We start from the raw sequence: 27921 nt of genomic DNA, 5'->3' as shown, positions 1-27921 counted from the left end.
GAGTTGACATCCCAATTGCAGTTTTTTTGTTTTTTTCACAGGCTGGGGTTTTAAACCTAAGATTTTGTACTTGTTAGATAGGCATGCAATCCACTGAGCTTCAGTGTCTGCTCTTTTTGCTTTAAAAATTTTTTCAAATAGGATTTCTCTTTTTGCATGAGCCAGCCTCCAAATGCAATCCCCCTACCTATGCCTGTTATGTCACAGCTGGATTAACACCAACTGCAACTGCTAATGAAGGAAAAATAAAACAAACTTACTTGCAATGTGATTTAACTGTAATATAAGGACAAAACCTGTATATTTGATAAAAATCTTAACTCAGTTTTTAATATTACACATCCAAACTTTTACCTTCCATGCTTATTTCTCTGTCATTTAGTGTACATAACAACAATGATTCAAGCTTTTCATGAAGAAAAATCCTCAGTAGGATGCTAGCCAGTAGTGTTCGGTCTTGTCCACATACGTGTGATAAGGCATATACTACATGAAGTTCCTTTTGCAGTATAAGCTAGAAATGACAAAAAAAAAAAAACTGTTGAACGCACAAAGAACATATGTTCTTATCTTGAAATAGATCCATTGTATAAATTTATTAAAACTAGTATGAGTTTTTAGTCTACATATATCTGCATACAAAGTTTTTAATCTTTGGCCAGTGTCATGAAAACCAAAAAATTAGTAAATTTAGCTTAATGAATCTTTTGTTGAATGTTTCTGCTATCATGTCATTAAAATCAGACAGTAAATAACTTAATACCTCCTTAAATTCACTGTACTCTTCTTCTGGCATAATTTTTTCCATAGAATATCGTGCTCGAACACGCAGGGATCCTGGTTCAATACCTTTTAATGGTATATGAGAGCTGAGCAGAAACCATTCATCTGTGGCATGCCCTTTCTGTAACCGGCTCAACTGGCACCGCATAAATACTTTGAAAGAAAAGCAGATGATTACTGTATAGAAATAGTATGATAGCCAGACATTTAAGTAAATTTTCCTGACATTCAGTTTTCTCTAATGTTAAATTCTTTTTATTAAAAGAGGAGTTCACTAACACCAATTCAATACTAAACTGCCTCCTTCACTTGCTAAAGGCCAGTATGTCTATGTGCTAAACCATGGTAGGCTGGCATGTAAGGTGTGAAGATGATCAAGACATGTCTCTGAATTTTAGGGACTAAGTCCTGCCATGAAATCACTATGGTATAGTGTGATGAGTGCTGTGACAGTGAATAAATGCTTTTGTGATACAGAGGAAGATCAAATGCAACCGGGAATGTTCAAAACTCCCTCCCAAAGATAAAAGCTTAGAGGTGATTTTTAACAGGATAAGTAAAAAGGTAAAGAAAAAAGAGACAGCTGAAATAAAAGGTATGGCTTTCCTATATGTCTTTATTAATACTTTATCATAAAAGTAATGAAGAACCTCTAAAAATGTTAAGTAATTATTGAACATTTTGTACAGACAAATTCAGACTTTGATCTGTCTAATTCATATCAATTCCTTCTCTAAGTCTGAGGAGTTTTAAGAGGGTATTAACCTAATTCATCCTGATGTGAATTGCTAAATCCCACTGCCATCTGTTCTCGAAATAAGCTGTGAAGAAATGTGCTGCTCAGAACAAAAACTGAAAAACACTATTATAATGAGTAATAACATAAAAAGTTTTTTTAGTAGTATTATGGACTGAACTCAAAGATTTCATGCATGCTAGTGCATGAACTGCACCTCAGTATTCAAGTGCTAATTCCACCATCTCTAGCCCTAAAGTAATTTTTAAAATGTAATATTTACAAATAATCCAAGTACTATAAAGTAGATAAAGCTAAAGTAAAAATGAGGGAAAGAAAGAAGACCCACAGAAAACTACAATAATTTTTTTGGTTCTTAATTCATTATGGATGAGGATAGAGGTATGTATTTTAATCTTAAGAACTCAGACTTACAGTATTGCACAAGTTAGCCGTTTTGCTCCTTTCCTTCAATAAATATATCCTCTCTATAGTCACCACAATAAGAAGTTATCTCAAATTGTATTGTACTTGAATTTGCTTTTAAATTTTCATTTTTAAGATATTTCATTATGAATTCTAGAATATATAAAACATGCTTTTCCTTTTTTTGTGGTGATTTTAGTACAGTACAAGGAATTGAACCTAGGGCCTTGCACTTGCTTTGCTATGGTAGCCAAATCCTAGCCCTAAAATATGCTTTTTTAACCTTAAAAATTTTCTATATTAACTTACAGATATCAGGGTCTTTGCTTTTCTTTGTTTTATTACTAAGAGTGATTTCAAATCTATTGATGTCAGGAGGAAGATCACTAAAGAAGCAAGGAGAAAAAGAATTAAAAAAAATGTTCTGGCATCAAATCACATTATGCTCTACTGTCAATAAGCCCCTTTTGCTAAATATTGTAAGCTTGGTATATTCAAAACTAGATCCACAAAATATTTTATTTGGCAAGCAAGAATACCAATAAGCAATTACACACTTGTTATCAAAGTTAACATAAAGACATACATTTCTTTCTTAAGATAAATCAAGAAAAAAATACTGTTAACAGCAACAAGACTGGATTCCCTGTTCTGACAATTTAAACACACAGAAAAGTAAAGAAAATTCAATATGACTATAAAAATAATTTAATATAATTTTAAAATAAGACTTACTCAAATACAAACTCTTCTGACCATACTGGGTTTTGCCCTTCTCTTGCATGAGTTTTTGCTACTTGGACACTATTCAGGTAGATGTTACAATATGGGTTAGTAAAGTGTTTTATTGGGAGTTTGTGGGCTTCTTCGATATGTAAAACAAGGCTGCTGACCTAAAGAAAACACAAAAATTATTGCCCCAGATTTCCAGAATAACTGACAACCTCAATCAACATTATAGTATGCTTATCTTAAACGTTTTATTCCAGTAAAAGAATTCTACTGCCAAAAGATATTACTTAAAACACTGATTTTACATCCTGGTTTTAATCAAAAGGATACAAAATCCAAATATGCTATACTACTTGACAGTTTTAGTACCAAAACTTAGATCTTCTCACTCCTTTATCAGGTTCTCTTTCTGTCCTTATGACCTACTATTTCTGTGACCTTGGACAAATTAAGTCTTTTTGATCCTCGTCTTTCTAATATACAAAATATTTAAAGACTACACTGCAGATTTTTGCAATAAATGGACTACAGATGATTGGTGTAATTATACTAACAAATCATTTTTTAAGTTCCATAGATTTAACTTTCTCTTATTTGCAAAAATTTGGTCTGCCTTTCTATAGCATATACACAATCCCATTTAAAGGTATATGACAATTGTGTATATAAACCATCCTTGCAGAAGTGCCAGACTTCAGGTTAGAAATCATATTTAATCACAAATATTAACCATTTATTTAGCTCCTAGAACAGTACATAAAACTTGACAAACACTGGAAATCCTACAAATCATCTAAGAGTAACTGTGGTCAATAAATACAAACTGTATTATTAAACTTCTTTCAAAAATTACAAGAATGTCACAATCTGCCTGATTCCTTCTAATAATCTGGAGATTACAACAATGGGAGGAGAAAAAAATACAAGATATAAAATTGCCCTAATGAACCAAGGAAATGAAGAGAAAGCCTAGCTTACCTTTTTGTGTAACAAAAGGATAGGCAAGCTTTAGGATTTTAAATAAAGCTGAAGATAATGCAGTGGGTTTAAAAATAATTACATAGGCTGGGGATATGGCCTAGTGGCAAGAGTGCTTGCCTCATATACATGAGGCCCTGGGTTCAATTCCTCGGCACCACATATACAGAAAATGGCCAGAAGGGGCGCTGTGGCTCAAGTGGCAGAGTGCTAGCCTTGAGCAAAAAGAAGCCAGGGACAGTGCTCAAGCCCTGAGTCCAAGCCCCAGGACTGGCCAAAAAAAAAAAATAATAATAATTAGAGAATTAAAAACCCAAAGGTTTATTTACTGGGATTATTAATATAAACCAGAGAACCTTTTCAATAAAGTTTTATCTTTCAAGGTAACTTTTTAAGGGAAAAATGTTTTGTCATTTTAGGTGAGAGAATAATAATTTTTCATTACTCAAAAGTTGGTATAACATACTATAAGAACTGGCATAGGTACATAAAGAATATTCTCTTTCATAAAGAAATTACTATTTTTCCTGTGATTGAGTGACAGCAAGGCTTTAAAATGCCAAAAAAGATTAACTTCCTTAAAAAGTATTGTCCAAGGTAGTTCATGTAGAAATGAAAAGATAAAGAACAAAGTGAAAAATAAAGAATGTGACAATGGCAAATCCAGTTAAATTTAGTTTTACCTGACGAAGGCGTTTATTAGATGTCCCTGGACTGCTTTTCCGTAAATTACAAAATGCCTGCAGACCTTTCATCCAATCCTACAAACAAACGGGGGGAAAAAAGGAAAAAATTTATTTCAAAGAAATGATTTATTTTTACTGTTTTCTGATCATCAACTTATTTTCTTCAAATTCAACAGTTCATTCTCTAGACTGGCAATCCTAGAATATACTATAATTTCTTCTGGCCTAAATAAAGTAGAACAATAACCAAAACCACTACAGTTCTGTAAAAAACTGCAAGAATTTATAAAGAAACCCTCAATTAGTGTTATGTATATACCAAAGGGTAGCTATTAGCTACCCCAAATATATATATATAATATATATTATATATATAAAGGAAATTGTTTCTCCCAAAGAAATATGTCTAACATCAAACACCTAAAACATGTATTAAAAAAATTGCTTCTCCCAAACAAACATGTTTGATACCTAGCACAAATTATGTCTAACACCTTAAATACTCTTAATACCTAAGGCAAGCTATAACATTTAAATGGATATATTTTGTAAGGAGAGGAAGGGACAAATGCAAAGCCAACTAGTAATGATTTATGTGATAACATTTATACGTTAAACCATGAAATAGGTAGAAATACACAAAGGTATTTGAGTTATTTGTAACTTTTTAAGACACAGAATTAGATTCTTAAAAATCTCTTTGGCCTAATCAAATGACACTAACAATCACATTTTTCTTTTAACATGTAAACTTACTGCTCTGGAAAAAGGAACAATTCACATATATTTAAAATGTGAGTATTCATTTTAGCTTACACATGTAGCTGGAAGGCTCTTGTTGACTATTTCAATGAATCTGAACTTTCCAGTTTTCTTCAGTGGTTTGTAGTGTTTTTAAAAAATATATATATATATTATTACTGTTAAAGTGATGTACAGAGAGGTTGTACATTTCTTTTTGAACAGTGTCACACCTTCCCTCCCACCCTTCCAGCTTTTCCTTTCCATCCCCCTCTACCAGTTGTATATTTCAACATAGTGTCTATTAAGTATCACTGCTGCATCTGTTCACCATTTGCCCCTCCTTTTCTGCACCCCTCCTCCCTACTCTCACCTAAGCCTTGAACATTCTACACAAATGCCCTACACTTGGGCCATGCTCTGAGCCCTTTATTATGTCATTTTCTTTTGAGATAAAGTCTAGCTAACTTTACAAGGGCTAAACTCTTGATCCTTCTTGCTGTACCTTCATAGAATCTGCAATTATACTGTGTAACATATACCCCAGCTCGAACTCTTATTAACTTTTACAGAATTTCTTTAAGCCCCAATCAGTTACAACAGCATTTAGAAATACCAGAGACCTCACAGCCCATCAAACCAACAAAAATGGGAAATCCAAGAAGAGTTTTACTTTAAGTAGCATATGCAAATATTAAACATCTGTATAAATACTCTAACAAAACAAGAGAGGCTTTCAAAACTGAAATATCATCAAAGCATGGAGCACAGCTTTCATTCTGAAAGAGGGTAAATGGTGATAAATAATTAGAAAATAAGACAAAGAAGCTTAAATTTCTATTCCTAACTCAATTTCTTACAGTTTTAAAAATAGCCAATGAAGATAGAAGTGGGAATAATGCAGTCCTAATACTGAATGCATATCCTACGAAACTAGGAAAACTGAGGGGAGGAGTTGAGTTGTAAAGGATGAAGAATAAAAGGGATGAGATCAATTGAAATCCACTGATTTGTTCAATAACCCCTTTGTACAATTACTTAAAGGTTATAAAAATAAGAAAGTAACACTGCTAAAACACAACAAAAAATAATCAAATTAGCAGAATTTTCTGAGCCTTTTCTGATCTAAAACTTAAGGAAACATAACTACAATACTTTTATTATAAGTGAGGGAAATGAGTAAGTAGTTGAATAAATTTATGAAGACTTAAATTATAAGCCATAAAACAATTTCTCATTTGTCAAGTTTATCCTCCAAGTAAAATATTTTCATAATTTCTGAGTCACGGACTCACTCTAGATCCCTATTTTAAGAAAATCTGATTATATCCAGGATTGGGAAATTACTTCTAAAAGCACCATTTTTCTTTAGTCTCTTAAATTTCCTTTAAGTTCTTTCCATCACATACAGTAGTAATGTAGCTAGTAATATTCATACATAAACCTCAACAACCAGAAATATTAAAGCTTCAAACAAATTACAACTGAACACCCAGAAATACAAAGTTTAAAGACAATGTAATGTTTTTTTCCCAAGGAATTTTTTTAAAACATTTCTTCACAGAATTTCTTGCAATTTTAAAAGTTACAAGGGCACTGTGTATGGATTGATGGCTAGTGTTCAATTACACATATCTATACTTATAGCATATACACAAAAGAAAATCCTAAAATATTTTCCTCTTGATAAATGAATTTATGTTCAAATGTGGGTTGAATAAGAGAAAAAAATTTTTTTTAGCAAAACTAGCTTGTTTATACCTTTGTATTCAAGTATCTGTAGCCTTTTGCAGAGAGTATTTTACAAGAAGATTCTCAAGTGAATATAACAGTGTATTTAAAGGTCAATTTTAAATGGAGTATAATGGTACTAATAGCCCTTCACTTATATATCTGTATTTCTTTCAAAAACATTTTTAAACATGAAAATCCACATGTCTTAAAAGACGATTCGATTTCAGGCATTATTTTATCCTTTGTCTGAAACAAATTAATTTTTGATTCTAGTTAATAAAGAAAGCATGGGGTAACAGATAACTTAAGAAACAATCTTACCTCTGCTTGTTCTGGAGTTTCTCCTGCAAAGTAAAAGATGTAATGTTCTTCACTAAAGTGCTGAACTACTATCTGAAAACAGTTTGGCCTTTAAAATACAAACCAAAAAAATATTATTCAGAAACTTAATAAAAAGCATTAGTATTTTCATAAAACCACACAACTGTATTATTTGTATGTAAATATCATAATTGAGAAATATCTTATTTACCAGATCATTACTAAAAAAAAAATATCATCTGCATATAATTTACAACTGAGTACTATTAAATTGGATGGGGCTTTCAAAGTGTACAGGACTGTATAAATTAATTTTTAAAATGTATTTGAAACAGGACAGTTACTAAAAAAAACAAAATAGAATTGCTTGAAATGTGCATAGCAAATCTAAACCTTCTCATGTACATTTACAAGAGACTAGAAATGTTCTTACAACAAAAATATTTGTAGCAATTATCTGTAGACAGATTGAGGGTAATTTTGTAATTCTCTATAGTACACTGTTTACAGACTAATCATTTTTCTTCTTCTACTGGAACCATCTGATTGATAATGAAAAAATGGAATACAGAAAATTGTATGCCCATCTAAAATTTAATACCATGAAAAACATCATAAAATACTACATCAATGAAAGATCCAGTCTATAGGAAGAAAAAGGTATAAAATCTTCATCACTAAATATTCACTAGAATACTACTGCAATGTCTTTCAATTTATGCTTCTTAAATGGTTACCGTTTAACCTATGCCAGTAATAAAAGTCAGAAGCTTAAAGAAATAGTTTTCAGAGACCTCTAATATTTTGCAAAATGGTCAACTGTGCAACTAGAGCATTGCAGGGAAACAGCAATGTTAGGAGTTGTGTCCACAACATCCAATATTTCATTACTAGTATCTACATGAAATCACCTACTGGAGAAGACATCCATATTCTCTGACATCAGACTTCAGTTGAATGGTAAATCTCTATGCTTACATAAAACACAAGTTTCAAATATATGTGAAAACACAATAAAGCTCAGAATTCATGCAAATTTCCACTTTTATATTTGTATATTTGCATTTTATAACAAAATAAGCTGATACCAAGCTATTTTTCTTTGTTCTATCATATGCTTGATATGTTTTCTCATTTCTTTGAAATATACTTTACAGACGCTGCTTTCCTTGGTGCTTCATGCTTCTCAACTACTTTACAGGAAAGTACATACAAAAAAGTTTATGCTAAATTAGCATGTTTCTAAAAAATGTTTTTAATGAGAGTTGAGCTTAGGTCTCATGAACATAACTTTTCCCATGAGAATAAGTTGATATCACTAAAGGTAATTCCTACAAAGTTCCGAAGTATCTCCAAATTCTTAAAAGTAACCTTGAATAGAAATTGCATAGGAAGTAAGTGATGACCTTAAGTCATTCTTCACTTTTTTAAACTCAACTATATATTTTACCTAGTATTAGAGTTCACTGCGTTTTTGTTTGATTCTGCTACTGCTGTCTTCCATTGTATGTTTTATTGTATGTATGTTTATTTAATGTAGATATAATTCGTTTTTTAAAAATTAGGTTACATTAGGCATATAGAGAGAGAAAAGGGATCTCATTGCTACATTTCCACACATTTCCATTTGATTAAAAAATTGTTTCAATCTGCAAATTAATCTTTTTGGTACAAGTTAGGGATAAAGCTCAAAGGGTACAAGGTCCTAGGTTAAAACTCAGAACCAAAAAAGTAAATAATTATCTAATAAATCACTAAATTATTCTTCTGTATTTTCTTCAAGTTCACTGAGTTTCCTCATAAGAGCTGTCTTGAATTCTGTACCAGTTTATACACACATTATTTACCAAACAGTCAATTTCTGATACCATGTTGTTTTTCACCAGGCAAGGATGTAATTGATTACCTTCTTTAAGTATTCTACTCTTCTATTCTATTGTTCAAGACAGGGTCTTGATAGGTAGCCAAAGATTGCCTAAAACTCATTAAGTAGCGCAGACTGGTTTTGATGGTCCTGCCTCAGCCTTCCAAATACTGGGATCACAAGCACGTGCCACAATGCCTATCTCCCTTTTCAAGTTCTTGATGCTGGCGTGTGTGTGTGTGTGTGTGTGTGTTCTATGATATATCATATATAGATATATATCATATATAGATATGTCAATACAGATATATATCATATATATCATGTATGTATAGATAGATAGATAGATAGATAGATAGATAGTGATATATAGCATCTGCATACTTTTAAAGTACTCTGTATTGACTTGTTTCCATAAGCTGGCTTAGTACCTCTCCCAGAAATTTTGCACAGTGTGTATTACTAGAAATTTTGGGCACTGTTTATTACTATCTCTGATCCTGTGTAGATCTCAGCACTAGACAGTGTTTCAGTTCTAAATCTATGCCAAATTTACAGATAGTAGTTGTTCAAGATGACCCTGGGGTAGTACAGGAAAGCATAGTTTATCTTGATGTAGAAAAGCCCAGATAACTTGTCCACAGTGACTAGTCAGGCCCCGCAGGATCCTGGTAAGCACTGTCTATCCATGAACTCCAAAGTAAAAGTTTGGATCTGCCTCACCATTACCCCCCTTCCTCTACCTAAGGCTGAGGGGAGGAATGGGTTGTACACTCCTATGGCTACAATGGCTGCCAAAAGGCTGAGTCAAACCTAATGCCCATAGCCTACCAAGAGCAGTATGGCAAAAAGGCAGGACAAAATCCACACTACTATAGTTAACCTGCTGTTGTGATCTCTATATAGTGTTTGATCACTGCTGCCATCTGGAATTAATGTGGACCAGAGCCCCAAGTTTATCTGACAAAGAGATTTCTGGGAACATGGCCACTGTATTCTGCCTGGTGTTAGGTTTTGCTATGGTAGTACCATCCAAGGCAAAGTCTTACGCTTAACTTCTTTGTTCACATTTTCTATGTTTTAGTCTTCAGGGATAATAAAGGTAATCACATGCCTGTCAAGTCTTGTATTAAGTTAAGTGGCATCTAGCATTTACAGCCTCAAGAGTCACGGTAGACCCAGGTACAGAGTGCAGGATCACAGTGTTTGCTAGTAGTGTAGACTGAAACATGAGCCTATCCATCTGAGGTCCCAGGTTTCCTCCAAGAAGAGGTCCAGAGGTTGTGGTTGGGGCCAATACATGGAAGCAGTGGAAATTAGGCATCTGCCTAATAATGGATTTCACTGTACTAGGCCTTGTACTGGATTCTAAGGCTTACACTTAATTCCCCCTCCCAAACAGAAAGCATCTATCTCTCCAAGACATACTGCTTGAGGATGGTATAATGGAGATACTGGTAACTCTATTCTAGTGCATCTTTTCTTAACCAAGTACAGTAATCTCACCAAGTTTCTTAAGCTCTCCTAAAAGTACTTTTACTAGAAATAGTTGTTAAACTTGATGTTTTTGTAAGAAGATGATCACTAGAGAGTTTTACTCTACCATTTTGCTTTACTCAGTAAATTATCATATTGTTGGGGGGAGGGGGGAGTCTACTTTAACCAAACTTGTGTTTTGAGTTTGTTGTTTTTTGTGAACAATTCTTTTCATGAAATATGAGAGTATTCAGGAAAAAAGAAAAGGATATCAAGGCCAGATGAATTTATGAAATATTTCAGGAGACACATTGAAAGTACTAAATACTTATTAAAAAAAGAATCTTGATATTACATTAATAATAGGAAAACAAAGGTAAAGCTAGATTTGTAATGCTCAGAATTTAGCTTGTGTATTTGCTTAAAAAAAAACCTTGAAATCAAATTAAGAAAAAAATTCTACTTCTAATATGAAGTATCTTTTTTCCAACAGAAATAAAATTATATACTACAACTTTTTCTGTTGGTTATTAACTTAGGAACGTGCCTACAGAGTTAATAGCAGAATTTAAGTGTACTAGCAGCACTTCAAATATACTTAAGGAATATAATAAAAGCAGAGAAAAAAACTAAAGAATCAAATTAAGTCACTTAAAGTGACAGGGAAAGTAACATACAATATACACAAATCAAATTCAAATCATACCATAAGAAATACCACTCCAAAGATTTCTCTAGAGTAAGTTTTTATATAGAGGTTAGTCGTAAGGAAAACAAAAATTATCTTTAGAGGTAAATAGTTTAATACTATTAAAATAGATTTACTATGCTTCAACATCTGAGCATATCATTTTAAAGACAATTCCAAAAGAATAGAAAAACAATTTCTTACCTGCCAAAGAGACTATCATGAACAACATAGACAGAACATACACTGAGATCTATTAATCCTTTTGGTTTTGTAGCTCGTTTTTCACTTTCAAAATAAATAAGCTGGGCATCGCTACCCTCTAAAATAAAGTACAAATTTTTCCAACGTTTTCCTTTGCCTGTTAAAAATAAATTGCTTCTTTTAGCAAATGATTCTTTTTTAAAACTGGAAAACAGTAATTTTAAAATAAAAAAACATTGTTGCTAGAAATAAAAATTAAATTAACTATTATTTGAACTTGTCTTCCAAAACTCCAAAAATATACCATTCATTATATAATGCCAGTAAGTTCTGTTAAGAATGCCTTGTTATCATTGCTTATTTTAAAAAATCAAGAGTAAATTACAATAGCTTACCAAATCTTTTAGAGATTTTTATTGTGATGAAATCTTCAAAACTGTTATTTTAGAATAACAGCTTTCTATGCTAAGGAAGAATTCTTGCTAAACGCAAAAATGTACTCTATCAACTAAAGTTGAATCTACCAAATAAGAAGATCAAGCCAAGCACCAGTGGATCACGCCTATAATCTTAGCCATTCAGCAGGCTATGAAGGATCATGGGTCAAGGCCAGCTTAATCAGGAAATTCCATGATTCTCATCTCAAAAAAAAAAAAAAAAAAAAAAAAAAAAAAACCCGTAAGTAGAATGTGGCTTAAGTAAGTGGTAGAGCTAGCCTTGATGAAAAAGGCTAAGGGACTGTGCCTAGGTTCTGAGTTCAAACCACTGTAATGACACAAATAAATAATTAAAAAATAAATAAGAACATCAATCCTATAAATGTCCTAAGGGCCAATGCATGGGAAATGGAGAAAGGATTAAACACCTGTACTGAAACAACCTCAGAATTTACAAACACAGCTAGAACTCTATCAGCGTGTTTTAGAAAACAAGCTGGTTAGAAATGTGAACCTAACATTACAGCTAAACAAGTATCAATTACTAATAACTTCAAAGCTTAACTTAAATATGAAAGTTTTACATCTGATATTTAGAATGCCTCTATCAAAGAGGTAAAATATTAAATTGAATCCTTAGCTCTTAAATTTCACTTACCCTTCTTCAAAAGATAACCTTTCTTCACAATATTTTTATAAAAAGCATCCTTTGTTTTACGACGAATTGTATTATAGATTTCCTTGCCATCTACAGCATCATTGAGCACTTGTTCCTGATCCTGAATTTTAACATAAACTAAGATTAGTATTAAATTTTAATATTACCTGTTAATAAACCACATAAAAGACCTTTAATTCTAAAATGTAGACATATATAGATTTAAACGATTCTTTTGGCTTCCAGAAAAATTTCCTGATTATTTCCCAAGAACATATATCAAGGGCAACCAATAGGCTATTTTCAAACTTGTATTTTTTTTATATTTTCCAACAAATAGTAAATTTTATCATAAAGCAAATTCATGTTGACTTGAGATATGTGAAATGAACACAGAAAACTGTACCCAACTGAACTAAGATACATAGAAACAAACATAATTCTCAAATACCTCACAGTTTTCTCAATTCACCAAGGCTGTGATATTATCACACCCATTCATGCCTACTGTTATAGTTCAGTCTACAACTTCACAACTTTCTCTTCAACACTTTCTGATACCCACACTAAATTTATTCAATTTAAAGTTCAATAATTTATGGTACATTTTATTAAGTCCCTGATTTTTTTCTGTTACAATCATACATCTAATTCCACCTTACCTTCCTAATTCTATAGTTTTTATTGCTGATTTTGCCTAACATTATGATTTTGTAACAATGTATATATGTATCTATGTATAACATCTTATACCACAAATGACATTAATTGTTGAATTCTGCAAATAAGAAAAATGATTATGTCAATCTTCTAGTATCAAGGTCCACTGAACCTGATTTTATTTTTCTGGGATCTCTTCCTGTTTTTATTTCCCTTTTTTTAGTTCTTCCATTTTTTAAGGATTTTATGGTATTTATTTGTGCTTGACAATTTATAGGCCCATTCAATTCTCTTACCAATCTAAGATTCAATATTATATTTTCACAATCATCTTTCTTCTGTATTTTGAGACATTCTGCTCTTTCATTATCCTAAGAGTTATTTCATTATTACTTGACAACTATTCCCAAGAATGGGAAAACTATTATGATATAAAGAAAACAGAAGCATGAATTACTCTAGTAAGATGATGCAAACTGGCTTGTATGCTAAATCTACCCTATCACCAGTTTTTATACCTGAACTTTATATTGTCCATAGTTGTTTTGAAGCATATAAAATATTAAGCATTTGGCCTTTTACAGAAAAGCTTTGTATACGCTAGCTTAGAGAATGATAAAATAGTGAAATAAATCATTTCCACTGCATCACCTTTTAGCTTTTTTTATGTGTTGCCAAGTAATGTAGTATCTTTCAAAAAAAGTCTGAGGTCATTTTGTAATCTTTTCATTAGTTTTCTTTTAGCACAGTTAAATGACAGGAAAATGTTTAATATTTTTCATTAGTATGAAAAACAAATTTAAGGAACAGCACTCACAGATTACTGTGATTAAAAAAAAATTGATTTGGATAGCCAAATCTAAGATTATGATTTTTCAGATGGTAAGATACAATGAATTTTTCAATCTCAAGAATCAGTAAGTGAACTATGGTATTTCTAAGGGAGGAAAAAAAAAACAGGCTGTTTTTGCTTTAGTTATTTTTCAGTATAGATGCTTTTACAATCCAAGCAGGACGACTGTGAGCTCAAGGACACTATAGGCTTCCTACCAAGTTCCAAAAACCCTATATATGAGACCAGGTCTCAAAAAACTTTTAATAGAAGAAAAAGAAAAAAGAAAAGAGAAAAACAAAAGTAAAATAAAATATGATATTCTCATCCAGGGAAGCACTGAATGGGTAGAACATGACCAGTAAATATTTTGTGACAAAAATACCTTGTATCCTATTTCTTTCTTTAAATTTTATGAACCAACTTATAAACAAATGTTGAAAAGCACATTGTATAAAAAAAATCATTAAAGGAAATCATTATAGTATAGACATGTTCAAAAGTTACTAGAATATTCTAACTAGAATTTTTTTTTTTTTTTGCTGCCAGTCCTGGGCCTTGGACTCAGGGCCTGAGCACTGTCCCTGGCTTCTTTTTGCTCAAGGCTAGCACTCTGCCACTTGAGCCACAGCACCACTTCTGGCCGTTTTCTGTATATGTGGTGCTGGGAAATTGAACCCAGGGCCTCATGTATATGAGGCAAGCACTCTTGCCACTAGGCCATATCCCCAGCCCCTCTAACTAGAATTTTTAACGAAAAATTATTTATTTTGGTATTTTTATGCTGGACGTGGGTTTGAACATAGGGCCTCATTATTATTTTTACTATAATTTTTACATAATATAGGGGCATGCTCTCTTGTTATAAAACTACAGGCTAAGTAAAGAAATAAAAATTTAAAGCCTTCTTGGTCTTAAATCCTCTTGTACTCCCCCCACCCCTTTTTTTTAAGTTTTTAATTATCTTTAAGTAGTTGTATAGAGGGGTTTCACTTCAACTGATCAGTTCACGGGTACAATGCATCTTGATCAATGTCAAACCCTTCCATCATTCTCCATCTCTCCTAGCCCCACTCATCCCCCCTCAAGTCACTTAGTGCCATTTTCACATATGTATATTGAGTATTATGAACTATATATGCCCATCCTTTCTCTGTCCATCTAGAAACTCAAGGTATTCTGTGAGTCCCAAACTTAGCTGAGATCTGTTTATACTTCAAAATGGTTAAAAGTTTGGACTTTGAACCATGTTCTGTGTGTTTGAATCATGATCTCCCTGCATACTATTCCATGTGGCTTCAGCCAAGTTACTTGATAACTATTTGCCTTTAATTACACACCAAACTTACCTAAATAAGCATGACTGTGCTTTTATCCATACTTGCTTACTAGTGAACTTTGCATCTACCCCGACCCACTACTTCTGTCTTCAAAAAGCCAGGAATTTCCTATTTATCTAGAATGAAACATTCTCTTCAAAATTCATTTTCTGAAGGAATATGAATAGTTTCTAAATTTGACCTGTTTTAATTGCATGAATATTTGTGAAATACAGTTTTGTAAGAATACCAAACACATGTCACATTTCAACATAAAATATTAATTACCAAAACCAGAAAAACAACACTGACCTGCATTGGTACAGGTTCCTTAAGATAATACCCTTCCACAATCTGTTCTTTTCTATAATGATCTATGATGTCTCCAATGCTGTTAAAAAAAATAGCAACACTGTGACATAATGTGCCTTCCAAAAAAATGTAAATCTCTTAAAATACAAGTAAACCTAGCTATCAAAAGATTATCTATTCACAAAGCCATTTCAATGCACATAACCAGAACACATGAATAACATGGTCTTAACGATTATATTTTTTAAAAAAAACGTTTCAATACAGATTTACAGACCCCCAGTAAGTAGGTCAGAGATTCCGATGTCCTATACAAAGCAAGTGGATAGTCAAGTCAACAAGACCATATCACCCATCAGTGAGGAAATGATTACAAAGCCATGGCTTAAAAAAAAAAAAACAAAACAGTATCTATTACAAATTGAAAATGAAAAACTGACAAAGAAATGCTATTTAATTAGGAAATACAGCTAAAATAAACTAAAACTTAAAAATCAAGACAGGTACACAGACTTCATTTACATCAGATTTACTTAGTTGATAAGACAAATGAATAGCAGGCATTAAGTGGAAAATCAGGAGCTATTTTTACCTGTTAGAATACCAAAAGGAAAACTCACTGATAATTTTGATTTAGTGCTGCCAATATTTTACATATCTGATGAATATTACTAATAAAACAAAACAAAATAAAAATAATGTACTTTGACAAACGTATTCTCCTATAAATTTAATGTACCATAGTGAAGTTTTTTTTGTTTACTACATGAAAGTGTTTCTGTATAAAAGCAGGCATCTCAATATTATGAATATTTAAACAACGTGATTTAAAATTTTCCCAACATATTACAGGAATATGTACTTAAAAAGTATTTCTACAAACAGATCTTGTTTAACCTACACTTTGACTTCTTTCCACAGTTTTTCCTACTTGGAGAATAGTAACTAGAGTACCGATGTATATGTCTATGTATAAGGTATTTGAAGCTACAGTACTACAAAATTAAATAATTTAATAAATAAAATGAAAGACTTCAAAGACATAGTAATTAATTTCAAGAACGGTATGGAGAAATATGAATTAAAGAGCAGGAACAATATTTAACACAAAGAGGATTGGGAGAAAATGAGGAAAATATGATAAAAAGAAAATACAAGTTAATCAATTTTTCAAGGAAATTGCATAAATCCAAGCTAGTCAGAAGATAAAGAAGGAAACTGAAAATGTGATTACACCAAAATAATGACTGTGTTTTAATGTAAAAAATATCAAATCTATGTAAAGATCAGAGGTTTCTGGCTGCATGGAGTGGTAGATGAAAAGGAGTGAATAAAACCAATGCATGATATGTACATCTATAGAAATATTTAGTGAGACTCCATGAATTTGTATGCACAGTGTGTGTTCAATATAAAAACTAAGCAGATTTCTGTAACACCCCAATTTTGCAATGTAACTGAGCTAAAAGAACATAGCTCATGGAATCTGTTGTGAAGTATAATTCTGAGTATCTTTAAAAGTGTGTGACAACTACTGGGTTTTTACCCATCAAATTTACAAATTAAAAAAAAATACTCTAGTTCAGACCACTACATCTAAACAGTAAAGAAACCAACTAAGGCTAGATACTCCAGAAAATTCTAGCCATGAAATCAGATAAGCTTACAACTGAGAAAATTATAACATGTTAAATATATAGACACAAATGTGAATTTCTAAAGACAACTATGTCCTATAACTTCAGTTAAATACATAATACATGGAAATGTGCACCAGTCTTTGTGAATCTTAGACAAGTGCTAATGTCCTCAAGGTCTCACCAAAATCTTCCTCCTTTTTCTCATCATTATCTGATCTATGTTCTTCTTGCTGACTCCAATGCAATTTATTGGTCTGCATACCATCCTGAATGCTAATCATTCACAAATCACATCTTTTCCTTTAATGTACTTAATTCGGAGGATCTATGAAGTATATTTCACAAAGGAATTAAATTAGTGCCAAATTATTGTCTCTCCTAGTATCTAATATTTTGAATAGAGGAATGTCAAAGATATGTCTCAATAATTTCTTCCATCCAAGTACTAACCAGGCCCGACCCCGCTTAGCTTCCGAGATCAGACGAGATCGGGCGCGTTCAGGGTGATATGGCCGTAGACAGGTTTGTTTTTTTGGCCAGTCCTGGGCCTTGGACTCAGGGCCTGAGCACTGTCCCTGGCTTCTTTTTTTGCTCAAGGCTAGCACTCTGCCACTTGAGCCACAGCGCCACTTCTGGCCATTTTCTGTATATGTGGTGCTGGGGAATTGAACCCAGGTCCTCATGTATACGAGGCAAGCACTCTTGCCACTAGGCCATATCCCCAGCCCCTCAATAATTTCTAAATGAAAGAAATATAACTGTCTAACCAAAACTCTAATGTACAATTAATAAGACAGCAAAGTATAACAGTGTTAACTGAATTTTTTTTTTTTTTTTTTTTTTTTTTTTTTGCCAGCCTGAGGCTTGGACTCAGGGCCTGAGCACTGTCCCTGGCTTCTTTTTGCTCAAGGCTAGCACTCCACCACCTGAGCCACAGCGCCACCTCTGGCCGTTTTCTATATATGTGGTGCTGGGGAATCGAACCCTGGGCTTCATGTATGCGAGGCAAGCGCTCTTGCCACTAAGCCACATCCCCAGCCTTTACTGAATAATCTTACTGTACATATTCGTACCTAAGTAGTCAGTGATAGTTAAAAAGAGGTTATCTTCTCCAACTATTTTCCTGAGTACCTGCTGATTAATGCTGAAATGGAATACATTTTTCCCTTACTCATATGAAAACTGTTATTTTCCATGTATCAGAAACACATAATTTTGGCCTTACCTTTGTGTATTAAAACTTAGAAAAAAATAAGAGATGAATTCTTTAAGAGCACATTCAACAAGGAATCTGGAGGGTAATTATTTGGGGAAATGATCAAGCCTAACAAATAATTATCTATGTAAAATTTTTTAAATCTTCATTTGCAAGCAAACTACTAATTCTCAATGACTTATAAAGAAATATACTACTAATACTTCCTTTTCTTTGTTCCACTATGGCGTTCATCAAAAAAGATTACTACCTTTACTAATTTTACTGAAAGTCTCTAGTGTGTAGTTAAGATTTTCAATGTTGAAGAACATAGGGATGGTAAGGAAGTTAGGTAAATAAAACAAACAAACAGGCAGGCAAACATCACTATTTTAAAACAAGATTGGGCAGTCTCTAAGACACCTATACAACTATTCTCAAAAGAAATTAAGTTGTGGCAAACCTTTCAATCTAGAAATTAAGTGACTTTTCTATTTTAAAACAAAGAAAAATACTGACATTCTATCACAGTTTCCACTACTGACTTACTTTCCTTATCAAGCAACTAAAATTAATTCTGAGTTTTGAGACAACCCAGTTTATTTTCATTGCTGAAATAGGAACCAATCATGAGATATAACTATCATCAAATTAGCAACCCAATTAAAGATAACTTTTGGACAAATCCCACATAGCTGTTAGAAAACCTTTTTTTTTCTATTGAAATAGACTGTTTTATATATAATCTTTTTCCTATATTAGCTATTTTATTCTTCATTGAACCAATTTGTTACAAACACTTAATAAGGATTTTTAACACGAAGTATTTTACAAAGAAAAATTGTTAGTTTATATTTCTTTTTGATACTGTGGAAGCAATTCTTGGAACATGTCTACTACTAAATTATACTAAAAGCTGGTGAGGAACTGGAAGTGAGGCTCAATTGGTACGGCACCAGCTTGCATGCTCTAACTTCAACCTCCAAATTAAAAGAAAAAAATTAAAGTAATTTTTAAACTAACACCTTATCAAGGTTTCAATTATCTTTACCCCAAGACTACAAGATAAACAAGTATTTCTTGTGATTTACCTGTTATAATACCGGCCTCCCATCATAAATTGGTTATTTGGTGTTGGACATATTTTAAATCGCTGAATATTTTCATTGGTCCGAAAATAAAGTGAATAATCACCAGGAGTATTATCTGAGGGTCTCACAAGAAAACTGCAGACTTGGCCAACTGTAAAAATTGAGCTGTTAGTTTTATTCCCTAATTATCAAATAAAAGAAATGCTGTTAAGTAATTTAATAACAAAGTACATTCAAAGTTATAACCATGTTACTTTTTTATCAGAAACTTGATTTCTTTTTTGGTCAAAGGGTTTGAACTCTAGGCCTGGGCGCTGTCCCTGAACTCTTCAGCTCAAGGCTAGTGCTCTACCACTTTGAGCCACAGTGCCACCTTCCATTTTCTGGTAGTTAATTGGAGATAGTCTCGTGGACTTTACTGCTGGAGCTGTCTTTAAACCACGATCCTCTGATCTCAGCTTCCTGAGTACTTAGGATTATAGGCTTGACTCACCAGCACCGGGCTAGAAACTTGACATTTTTAAGATAATATTTTCCAGTTTTCTGGTTTGTGATAAGTATACATTTCTTGTCTACTATGTCATGTTAGATTTATTTCATAAATATAAATCAAAAATCTTGTAGCAGTAACATATAACTGGGAAAGAACAGACTAACCACAAGTTAAGAGAAAGTGGCTAAAGGTGCTACATTCGAGTTTGTGAATCTCCATAGTAAGAGCTTGGCAGAGCATTATTGATAGGGCAAGCAAAAACGCTAATAGACAACCAGAAAAACAGAGGCACATTCTGGCAAAGTATGCGCTCAAAGGGAGATGGTTAATTTTTTAAGATCAAAAGTACTGCCCTAGGAATAGCCTATACTTTTTCCAATTAGTGACTAAAAAGTAAAAACCAAAAATCTACTCAAAACTTATGTGTGCACTGTATTTCATTCAATAGGTATGATCCTAAAAGATACACAGAAGACAACTATCATATATTAAATTCTTCATATTAATTATAAAAATGATTGGATTTTCTCAATTAGCAATGATTCTTAATATGCAGATATTTTGCCTACCTTAATTCCTAATGACACAGCAAAGATCTGAACAATGTTTTTAGAAAGCAGAATTCACTACTTACAATATCAGATACAGTTTGGTTTAAATTACCATGTAGCCAAGATAATTGCCATCAAGTAACCTTTTGATACAATGAATTTTAAAAAGTAAACAACTATAAACTGAATCTTCAAGTTTAATATGTTAGTAAACAGAAAAATTGCTTAGTACAGGCAGAGTGTTTCTAAGTTTATCCAACAAATCATGGTGTCAAAAATCCAAGATATCCTATTTCTTTTTTTGTGCTGGTCTTGGGAGATGAACTCAGAGCCCAGGTGCTGTCAGCTTTGGTACTCAAGGCAGTGCCCTACCACTTGAGCCACAGCTCTACTTCCAGGTTTTTGCTGGTAAATTGAAATAACAATCTCACCAATTTCTTGCCCAGGCTGGCTTTGAGCTGAGATCATCAGACCTTGGACTCCCAAGTAGTTAGGATTACAAGAGTAAGACATTGGTGCCTACTTCGCTTAGATTTTTTAATAATGAAAGACAGCAAGGGCAGGCGTGATATTATCCAAAAAATATGTACTTTTTATATAACTGTAACCTGTCTATTTTTAGCATTTTCAAATAAAAATAATAATTTTTAAAAGGGAAGAAAGCAATTATACATGCAAAATTAAACATACAAGTGCCACAGGAACTAAAACCACAAAATCTTCTACAAGCATATGACCCAAATAAAATACAAAGTAACAAAAAAAAATCTGAGCAACTTTTCATTCGTATATGCTTAAGACAAGACTGAGTACCTCAACTATTTGGTGGTAAGTTCTAGATATAATTTATATGTAACTTCATTAAGACAAATATTTGATCTCACCTTGAAATCTAATGGCATGTCACTCTGGTAAAATCTCTATTACTATCATATAGCATTATCATATTCTTCATGTTTAGAACCCACCTAATGTAAGATTATACATTGTATACTTCAAAACATGCCTCAAGACTAGGCATGATGGCTCAAGGCTCTAAATTATAAGTAATTTAGGAGGTAGAGGTTGGAAAAATTGCAGTTCAAGGTAAGCCTAACCAAAATATTCTCAAGACACCATTTCAACCAGTAGCTAGGCCCAATGGTACACAAATGTCATTCCAAATATGTAGGAAACAGAAATAAGAGGATCACAACCCAGGCAAAAATGAAAGACTCCACTGTAAAAGAGCTAAAAGAACTTGGAAAAAGTTGGAGAGAATTGTTCAAGTAAGCATAAGTCCCTGAGTTCAAATCCTAATCCTAGGGGGAAAAAAGTACCCTGGGTCCTTAAAAAGAGGAAAGTATGAATTTAAAATGCAATGCGTTACAGCTTTAAAATGTACTCGCTGCCTTGTGTATGAAACTGTTAACCTCTAATTTTGACAACAGAAAAAAAAGCTCCATAAAAGTAATTCAGATAACATGTTTAAAAAAAATAATCAGGGGCTAGTAATATGGCCTAGTGGCAAGAGCGCTTGCCTCCTACTCATGAAGCTCTCGGTTGGATTCCCCAGCACCACATATATGGAAAATGGCCAGAAGGGGCGATGTGGCTCAGGTGGCAGAGTGCTAGCCTTGAGCGGGAAGAAGCCAGGGAAAGTGCTCAGGCCCTGAGTCCAAGGCCCAGGACTGGCCAAAAAAAAATCAGTTTGTTGGCTATATAATCATTTTGAGCAAATATACAACTACCAATTTTTAAAGAACTATACCTTCTAAATTATGTATTATTGATTAAATTCATCTCAGATTTTTACAAGATGTGATTTACTGAATAAATATTTGGCAGTTAAAATTATTTTGGCCTTAAATATTTTAAGAATAAGGAAGTTTGTATTTTTAAATAATAAGCTCATAGTAACAAGTTTCCTCATAACTGCAAGAGTTTGGGGAAAATTTAAATGACCATTTTAAGTAGGGCCCAATTACAATTCCACAAGTATCCAGAAATAAATACAAGACTGCTGGTAAATGAATGAGAAAGGAATGATAGCTGCATCCCATCTTTTTATGGCGTCTTGGAAAATTATATTACTGATAGAAAGAGAAAGCATTTGGTCACTTGAAAGAACAGTAAAAATGTTTGCTTGTAAGTATGGAATAATTTCCTAATATATATCCTAATATTAAAAATGTTACATGTTCCTCTAAGTGTACATATATTTATACACAGCTAGCACCATATATTTAGCCATAGAAAACTTCTAGATACAAATAGAAAAAAATTATAATCAGTTCATGTAAGAAATACAGAAGCAAGAGATAAAAGTGAGATGTATTTCAAAAGATTTTAAACTACATGTATGATTCAACTAAAAACAAGAAAAACAATCCTCTCAGCACTGGCAAGAAAATACACATAAATATTAATTGAACAATCGTGGATGGTTCAATTTTATATTGCTTTTATAAAACGAAGGCAAGTGAATATGAAAGTACCTGTCATTAATAAATTATAAGCTTCTTGTTTGGAAATCTTCCCATGGAACCATCTTAAAAAGAGGAAAAATTACATATGTAAATTAACAGTACTTTTGCTGCTATCTTATGACCAAAATTAAACTAATTAATAGTAATTCAAGCATATGAAATAAAGACAACTGATCACTGATTCATTCTTCTTACATGTTACACATTTGATAAATTTATTATGCTTAATTTCAACAAAATATAGAAAACATCCATCAAGTACAAATTACAATTTACATGTTAATTACCAATATAAAAACAAATAATTTTAGCCCTGATAACACCTATTACATGTTGATTTAATAAGCTGGTTTTTGTGGAGTTCAGCTAATGGCAGTAGTGGGTAGAAGTCACTTTAGAAATGCTACCCCAAAATTAAACAGTTTAATTTTTCTCAGCATATTTTAATATGTGATAAGCTCACTTGTCCAATAAGTCAAAATGCTGAAGCATACTTTATTGAAAGCCAGAAAATAAGATTAATAAGAACAAGTAGGTATCCGTATTAACAGTAAAACAAAGAGGTAGTGTTCTAATGCTACTTGAGCTAACAGCCTATCAACACTGATGTGAGTAAAGTTCATATTCGGTTCTGAAATGAAACTTTCAGAAAATATCATAGATGTCATCACCATCACAAGCATAGCATTATAAAAATGAGTATTTAACTTTTACTATCAAATAAAATATCTATTTAAAACTACTAGCCATCAAAGTACTTAAAATCTCTTATTTGCATCATAACCTACTATTGTCTTGGTTGGTACATTTTAGTAGCAAGCTGGTAATTCCAGATCACTGGAAATTTTAACTTTAACTGGTAATTTTAGACGACTATGCTGCATCTTCTTGGAGTCTACAATTATTTGTAATAATTAATAAGCATGTAAGTTGGAAACTAAATATAAGACTAAAATGTGTAAGTACTCTAAAATCTATTGCTACAAGTTTAGACTCAGTTTATACTGCTTAAATTATTCATGCCATTGCAAGAAAAGGTGTGAGAATACAGTTAAATATATTTATTTATTTCTTATTTGGGCAATAATTTTGCCATTAGCTCAGTAACTCAGATTTTCTGATGCTCCTCCTACAAATTAAAGGCAAGTATACAACTTGGACTGACTCAAAAGGTTGTGAAGTTCCATATTACATTCAAGTATAGTTTAGTTCACTCATTAGTAAAAATGCTAGAATAGGATTTCTACATTCAGTGGTCAGTGAACTAAATAACTTCCAATTACAATCCTATATTCTTCTAGACAGAAAAAGCAAGCAACTCATGGGATTTAGAGATGAAATGAAAAATTTTAGCATAAGAAGAAAACCTGAAGGCAAAACAGTATTATTCTTTTCTCAAGTGACTCCTATATAAAATTCTTATTATTGAGCTCATGCTCTGCACCACCATTAAAAAGATGATTCCTTGCTGTAACGAAACACCTAATGTAATTAGAAAAAGAAGACATGGTTGGTATATGGTTAAGAACAGTTTGGGAATGAGAGAAAGAAGGAGCCGATGCTTTACAGTAAGAGAAAATTATGACAGATGATTTACTTCATTTAAACTCGTTGATTTAAAGAACTAAAGGTGTAAGTAAATGATGGGGAATCCTGATTTGGGAAGCAGCCTAACAAAAGGCATCAGGAAAAAAGAAAATACTATCATGCATTAGAATACTTACAAACTACAGAATATAAAACTTCAAATGACAGACTAGTACAAGATGGCAAGAGATAGAACAAATTGCCTTTTTATAAACTCTGCTAAGGTAAAGAAAAGTATATATTCAATTACAGATTTAGATGAGAAAACATTATCAAGTAATGTACTTAGATACTTCATTGTATCTATTAGAAGACAGACTTTAAGGAGACTAAAGACTTCGGGACAGCTATCTCAAGGTCAGTTATATATAATGCTAGTATAAAAAAGACCTAAGACAGAATGCACTTGAGATTCAGAAGAGAGCACACATTCAAGCAAGATTTTAGAAGATAAAATCTTTACTAATCAGAGTAATACGGCCTATTTAATCTCAAATGGGACTTGCTGATTTTACCAATGATACTCTGAAGAATTAAAGGTATTCCACTGCCATAATCTTTGCCTTAAGAAAATAGATGACACATACAAAAATACCACCAACAACATAAAATTAGCATATGATATACCACATAAGAAAGTATAAATTCAAGACTTGACATGTTAAGAAAAAACTTCCTAGTGGAAGCAGTTTATACATGGCACTGAGAAAACTAAATAGAGTTTTAAATACAGGAATTCATTTGTTTTTTTTAATAAAGCTACAATATTTAAAATAGACTAAAATGTGCATGTGTAGTTTTCTTGAAAACAAAGATTTCTTAATACTAGAGTCAAATGCTGTATACCAACTTAGTCACCTGACAACAGCAGAAAACTTCCTAGGTTTTTACTTCTGACCATTATCCCGAATACCATGTAAGTTGCCATCGGTGTAGCACCACTCTTATTAAAGTTTGTTTTTTCACAAAAGGGAAATAGTTCTGTGTACCTTGATCTTTATCGACAATAAAATAAAGAACAAGATTATGATGTATGACCAGGAACAGTAGCTCACATCTGTAATGCCAGCTATGAGGGAGATATAGGTAGAAGGATCAGAGGCTGAGGTGCATCCCAGACAAAAAGCACACTTGATCCTATCTGGAAAAGAACTAAAGCAAAAAGGGCTAGAGAGAGGTATGACTCAAGTGGTAGAGCCTAGTAAGCCTGAGGCCAAGTTGAAACACCAAATCACCAAATTTGGAAAAATTGAGACTATATAGACCTAATCTATCCTATTTGCTAGCACTATCTGACTCCTCCATATGAATTAGAATTTGCAACTGCAGCTGTGGAGAAGAGACTTCAAAGTAACACAAATAACTACGTATAGCCTTATTAAAGGAGTCTTTTAGAAACCATATTGGACAATAAGAAAAAAATAAACTGGAAAGTATAACGCACGTTCTAATTAAGGAAGTGTAAGGAGCTAAGAAGTATAAAAAGAATATTCATCTTAATGTTCCAAGGTTATAAAATAAGCAAGCATGAGGCAAGCCATAAATCCTACCTATAAATACAGGTAGGATGGTTAAGAAAAATGTACTGAAAGAATACCACAAGATTAACAGTCTCTTAAAATAGTCTGGACAAAACAGAATTCAAATTAATGATTAAGGTATTTTTAATTCATATGCATAAACCCCATCTAAAAAGATCATGAAGTTATTAGCTTCTGTAGAAGTGCATGCCTATAATCCCAGTACCTGGGAAATGGAAATAGGAGGATCAACAGCTTGAGGCTAAGCTGGACTGTGTACTGCACTGTGTACAATGAAACTTTGTTACCAAAAAAAAAAAAAAAGCAGAGAAAGAAAAGACTGAAAACTCTTGCCAAATATAATATTAAAACTGTGAAAAGCTATTCTTGATCTTAGAATAAAGATCTCAAAGGAAAATGGGGAAAAAAAAGCCTGAATTTTAAAAAAAGACAGAAATAAATAAAACATCAACCAGGCACAGGTGACTCATGCCTATAATCCTATACCTATAATCCTAGCTACTCAAGAGACTGAGATCTGAGGAGCTAGCCCAGGGCAGGAAAGTTCATGAGATTCTATCACCAATAAACTACCAAAAAAAGCCAGAAGTGGAAATGTGGCTCAAGTATAAAGCACAAGCCTTCAGCAAAGGATGCTTGGAAACAGTGCCCAGGCCCTGAGTTCTAACTCCCAAAACAGCCCCTAACTCTCCCCCAATCATCAAACATGTGGCCACAAAAAAAAAGAAAAAACCAAGGACTATTAAAAATAATCAAAGACTAAAAGAAAATGTAAAGTATTATACTATTTATTAATGCTATTAATGTAGCGTTTACCAGAAATGTCTTTAATTTGGTGATATAAGAGGTGCATACTGGGGCTGGAGATATGGCCTAGTGGCAAGAGTGCTTGCCTCATATACATGAGGCCCTGGGTTCAATTCCCCAGCACCACATATACAGAAAATGGCCAGAAGTGGCGCTGTGGCTCAAGTGGCAGAGTGCTAGCCTTGAGCAAAACAGAAGCCAGGGACAGTGCTCAGGCCCTGAGTCCAAGGCCCAGGACTGGCAAAAAAAAAAAAAAAAAAAAAAAAAAAGAGGTGCATACAATGTACAGGCCACCATTCAGTTAAGACTTCACTAGCCAGTCCTTAAAAATTCTACACATCAATTCTCTAGGCCCATTTTTCTTTAATTAACTGTATGTCTGACGAAAAACACTTTCAAAATCTTTTCGGCCAGTTTTTAAATTAGTAGTTTTACAATAGTTTATTTTCCTTTTAATAATTAACACAAACTCACATTTTGCCTTCATGTGGATCTTCTTCTCGGCCCTAAAGGGAGGAGGAAATTTAAGACAATATTTTATATAATTAACTATAATCTAATTAAAATTCACAAAATCACATCTTCAAACATACTTCCACAATGTTCTTCATATCTATGTATACATTAATTTTTAAAACTATTAAGAAAGCCCAGCTACAATAAACCTCAATGTTTCCTTATTATTTCCACCTGAATTCATTAGTATGAACTACAGGTCTGCTTTGCAAAAAGAAAAATAAAGCCAAATATAATTTTGAAATCCAAGCCTTTAATACCTATCTGTTGTTTATAGAAACTTATTTTGCAACCAAACTCCTTTATCATAGTTCTTAAAAATATACTTCCTATCTTATAGTAGCAATTCTCTAGGTATTGCCGTAACACAGCTATCCACTGTCCAATCTACATCATCTTATGACTGTAGCTTGACTACTGTCTACCATCTAGACAGAATCCATCT

The 27921-nt window shown here is 32.7% G+C and overlaps 1 protein-coding gene across 1 annotated transcript in view; it reads right to left on the bottom strand.

Annotated features, from left to right (window-relative positions):
* Rasa1 (RAS p21 protein activator 1) overlaps positions 1–27921 on the bottom strand; it is a 68289-nt gene that overhangs the window by 12305 nt on the left and 28063 nt on the right. Inside the window, exons 6-17 of the mRNA XM_048331562.1 lie at positions 27435–27466; positions 23035–23087; positions 19514–19664; positions 15588–15666; positions 12465–12585; positions 11370–11526; positions 7138–7225; positions 4339–4416; positions 2681–2838; positions 2255–2331; positions 764–936; positions 355–514 (exon numbers count right to left, since the gene is read on the bottom strand). Of these exons, the coding sequence (XP_048187519.1) occupies positions 355–514; positions 764–936; positions 2255–2331; positions 2681–2838; positions 4339–4416; positions 7138–7225; positions 11370–11526; positions 12465–12585; positions 15588–15666; positions 19514–19664; positions 23035–23087; positions 27435–27466 (1327 nt within the window). The remainder of the gene's footprint in view (positions 1–354; positions 515–763; positions 937–2254; positions 2332–2680; positions 2839–4338; positions 4417–7137; positions 7226–11369; positions 11527–12464; positions 12586–15587; positions 15667–19513; positions 19665–23034; positions 23088–27434; positions 27467–27921) is intronic.

Source organism: Perognathus longimembris, chromosome 22 (assembly GCF_023159225.1).
Source record: "Perognathus longimembris pacificus isolate PPM17 chromosome 22, ASM2315922v1, whole genome shotgun sequence".
In the NCBI taxonomy this organism is placed as follows: Eukaryota; Metazoa; Chordata; class Mammalia; order Rodentia; family Heteromyidae; genus Perognathus; species Perognathus longimembris.
The sequence above is the reverse complement of the archived record's forward strand: the minus strand, read 5'-3'. Positions and strand labels throughout refer to the sequence as shown.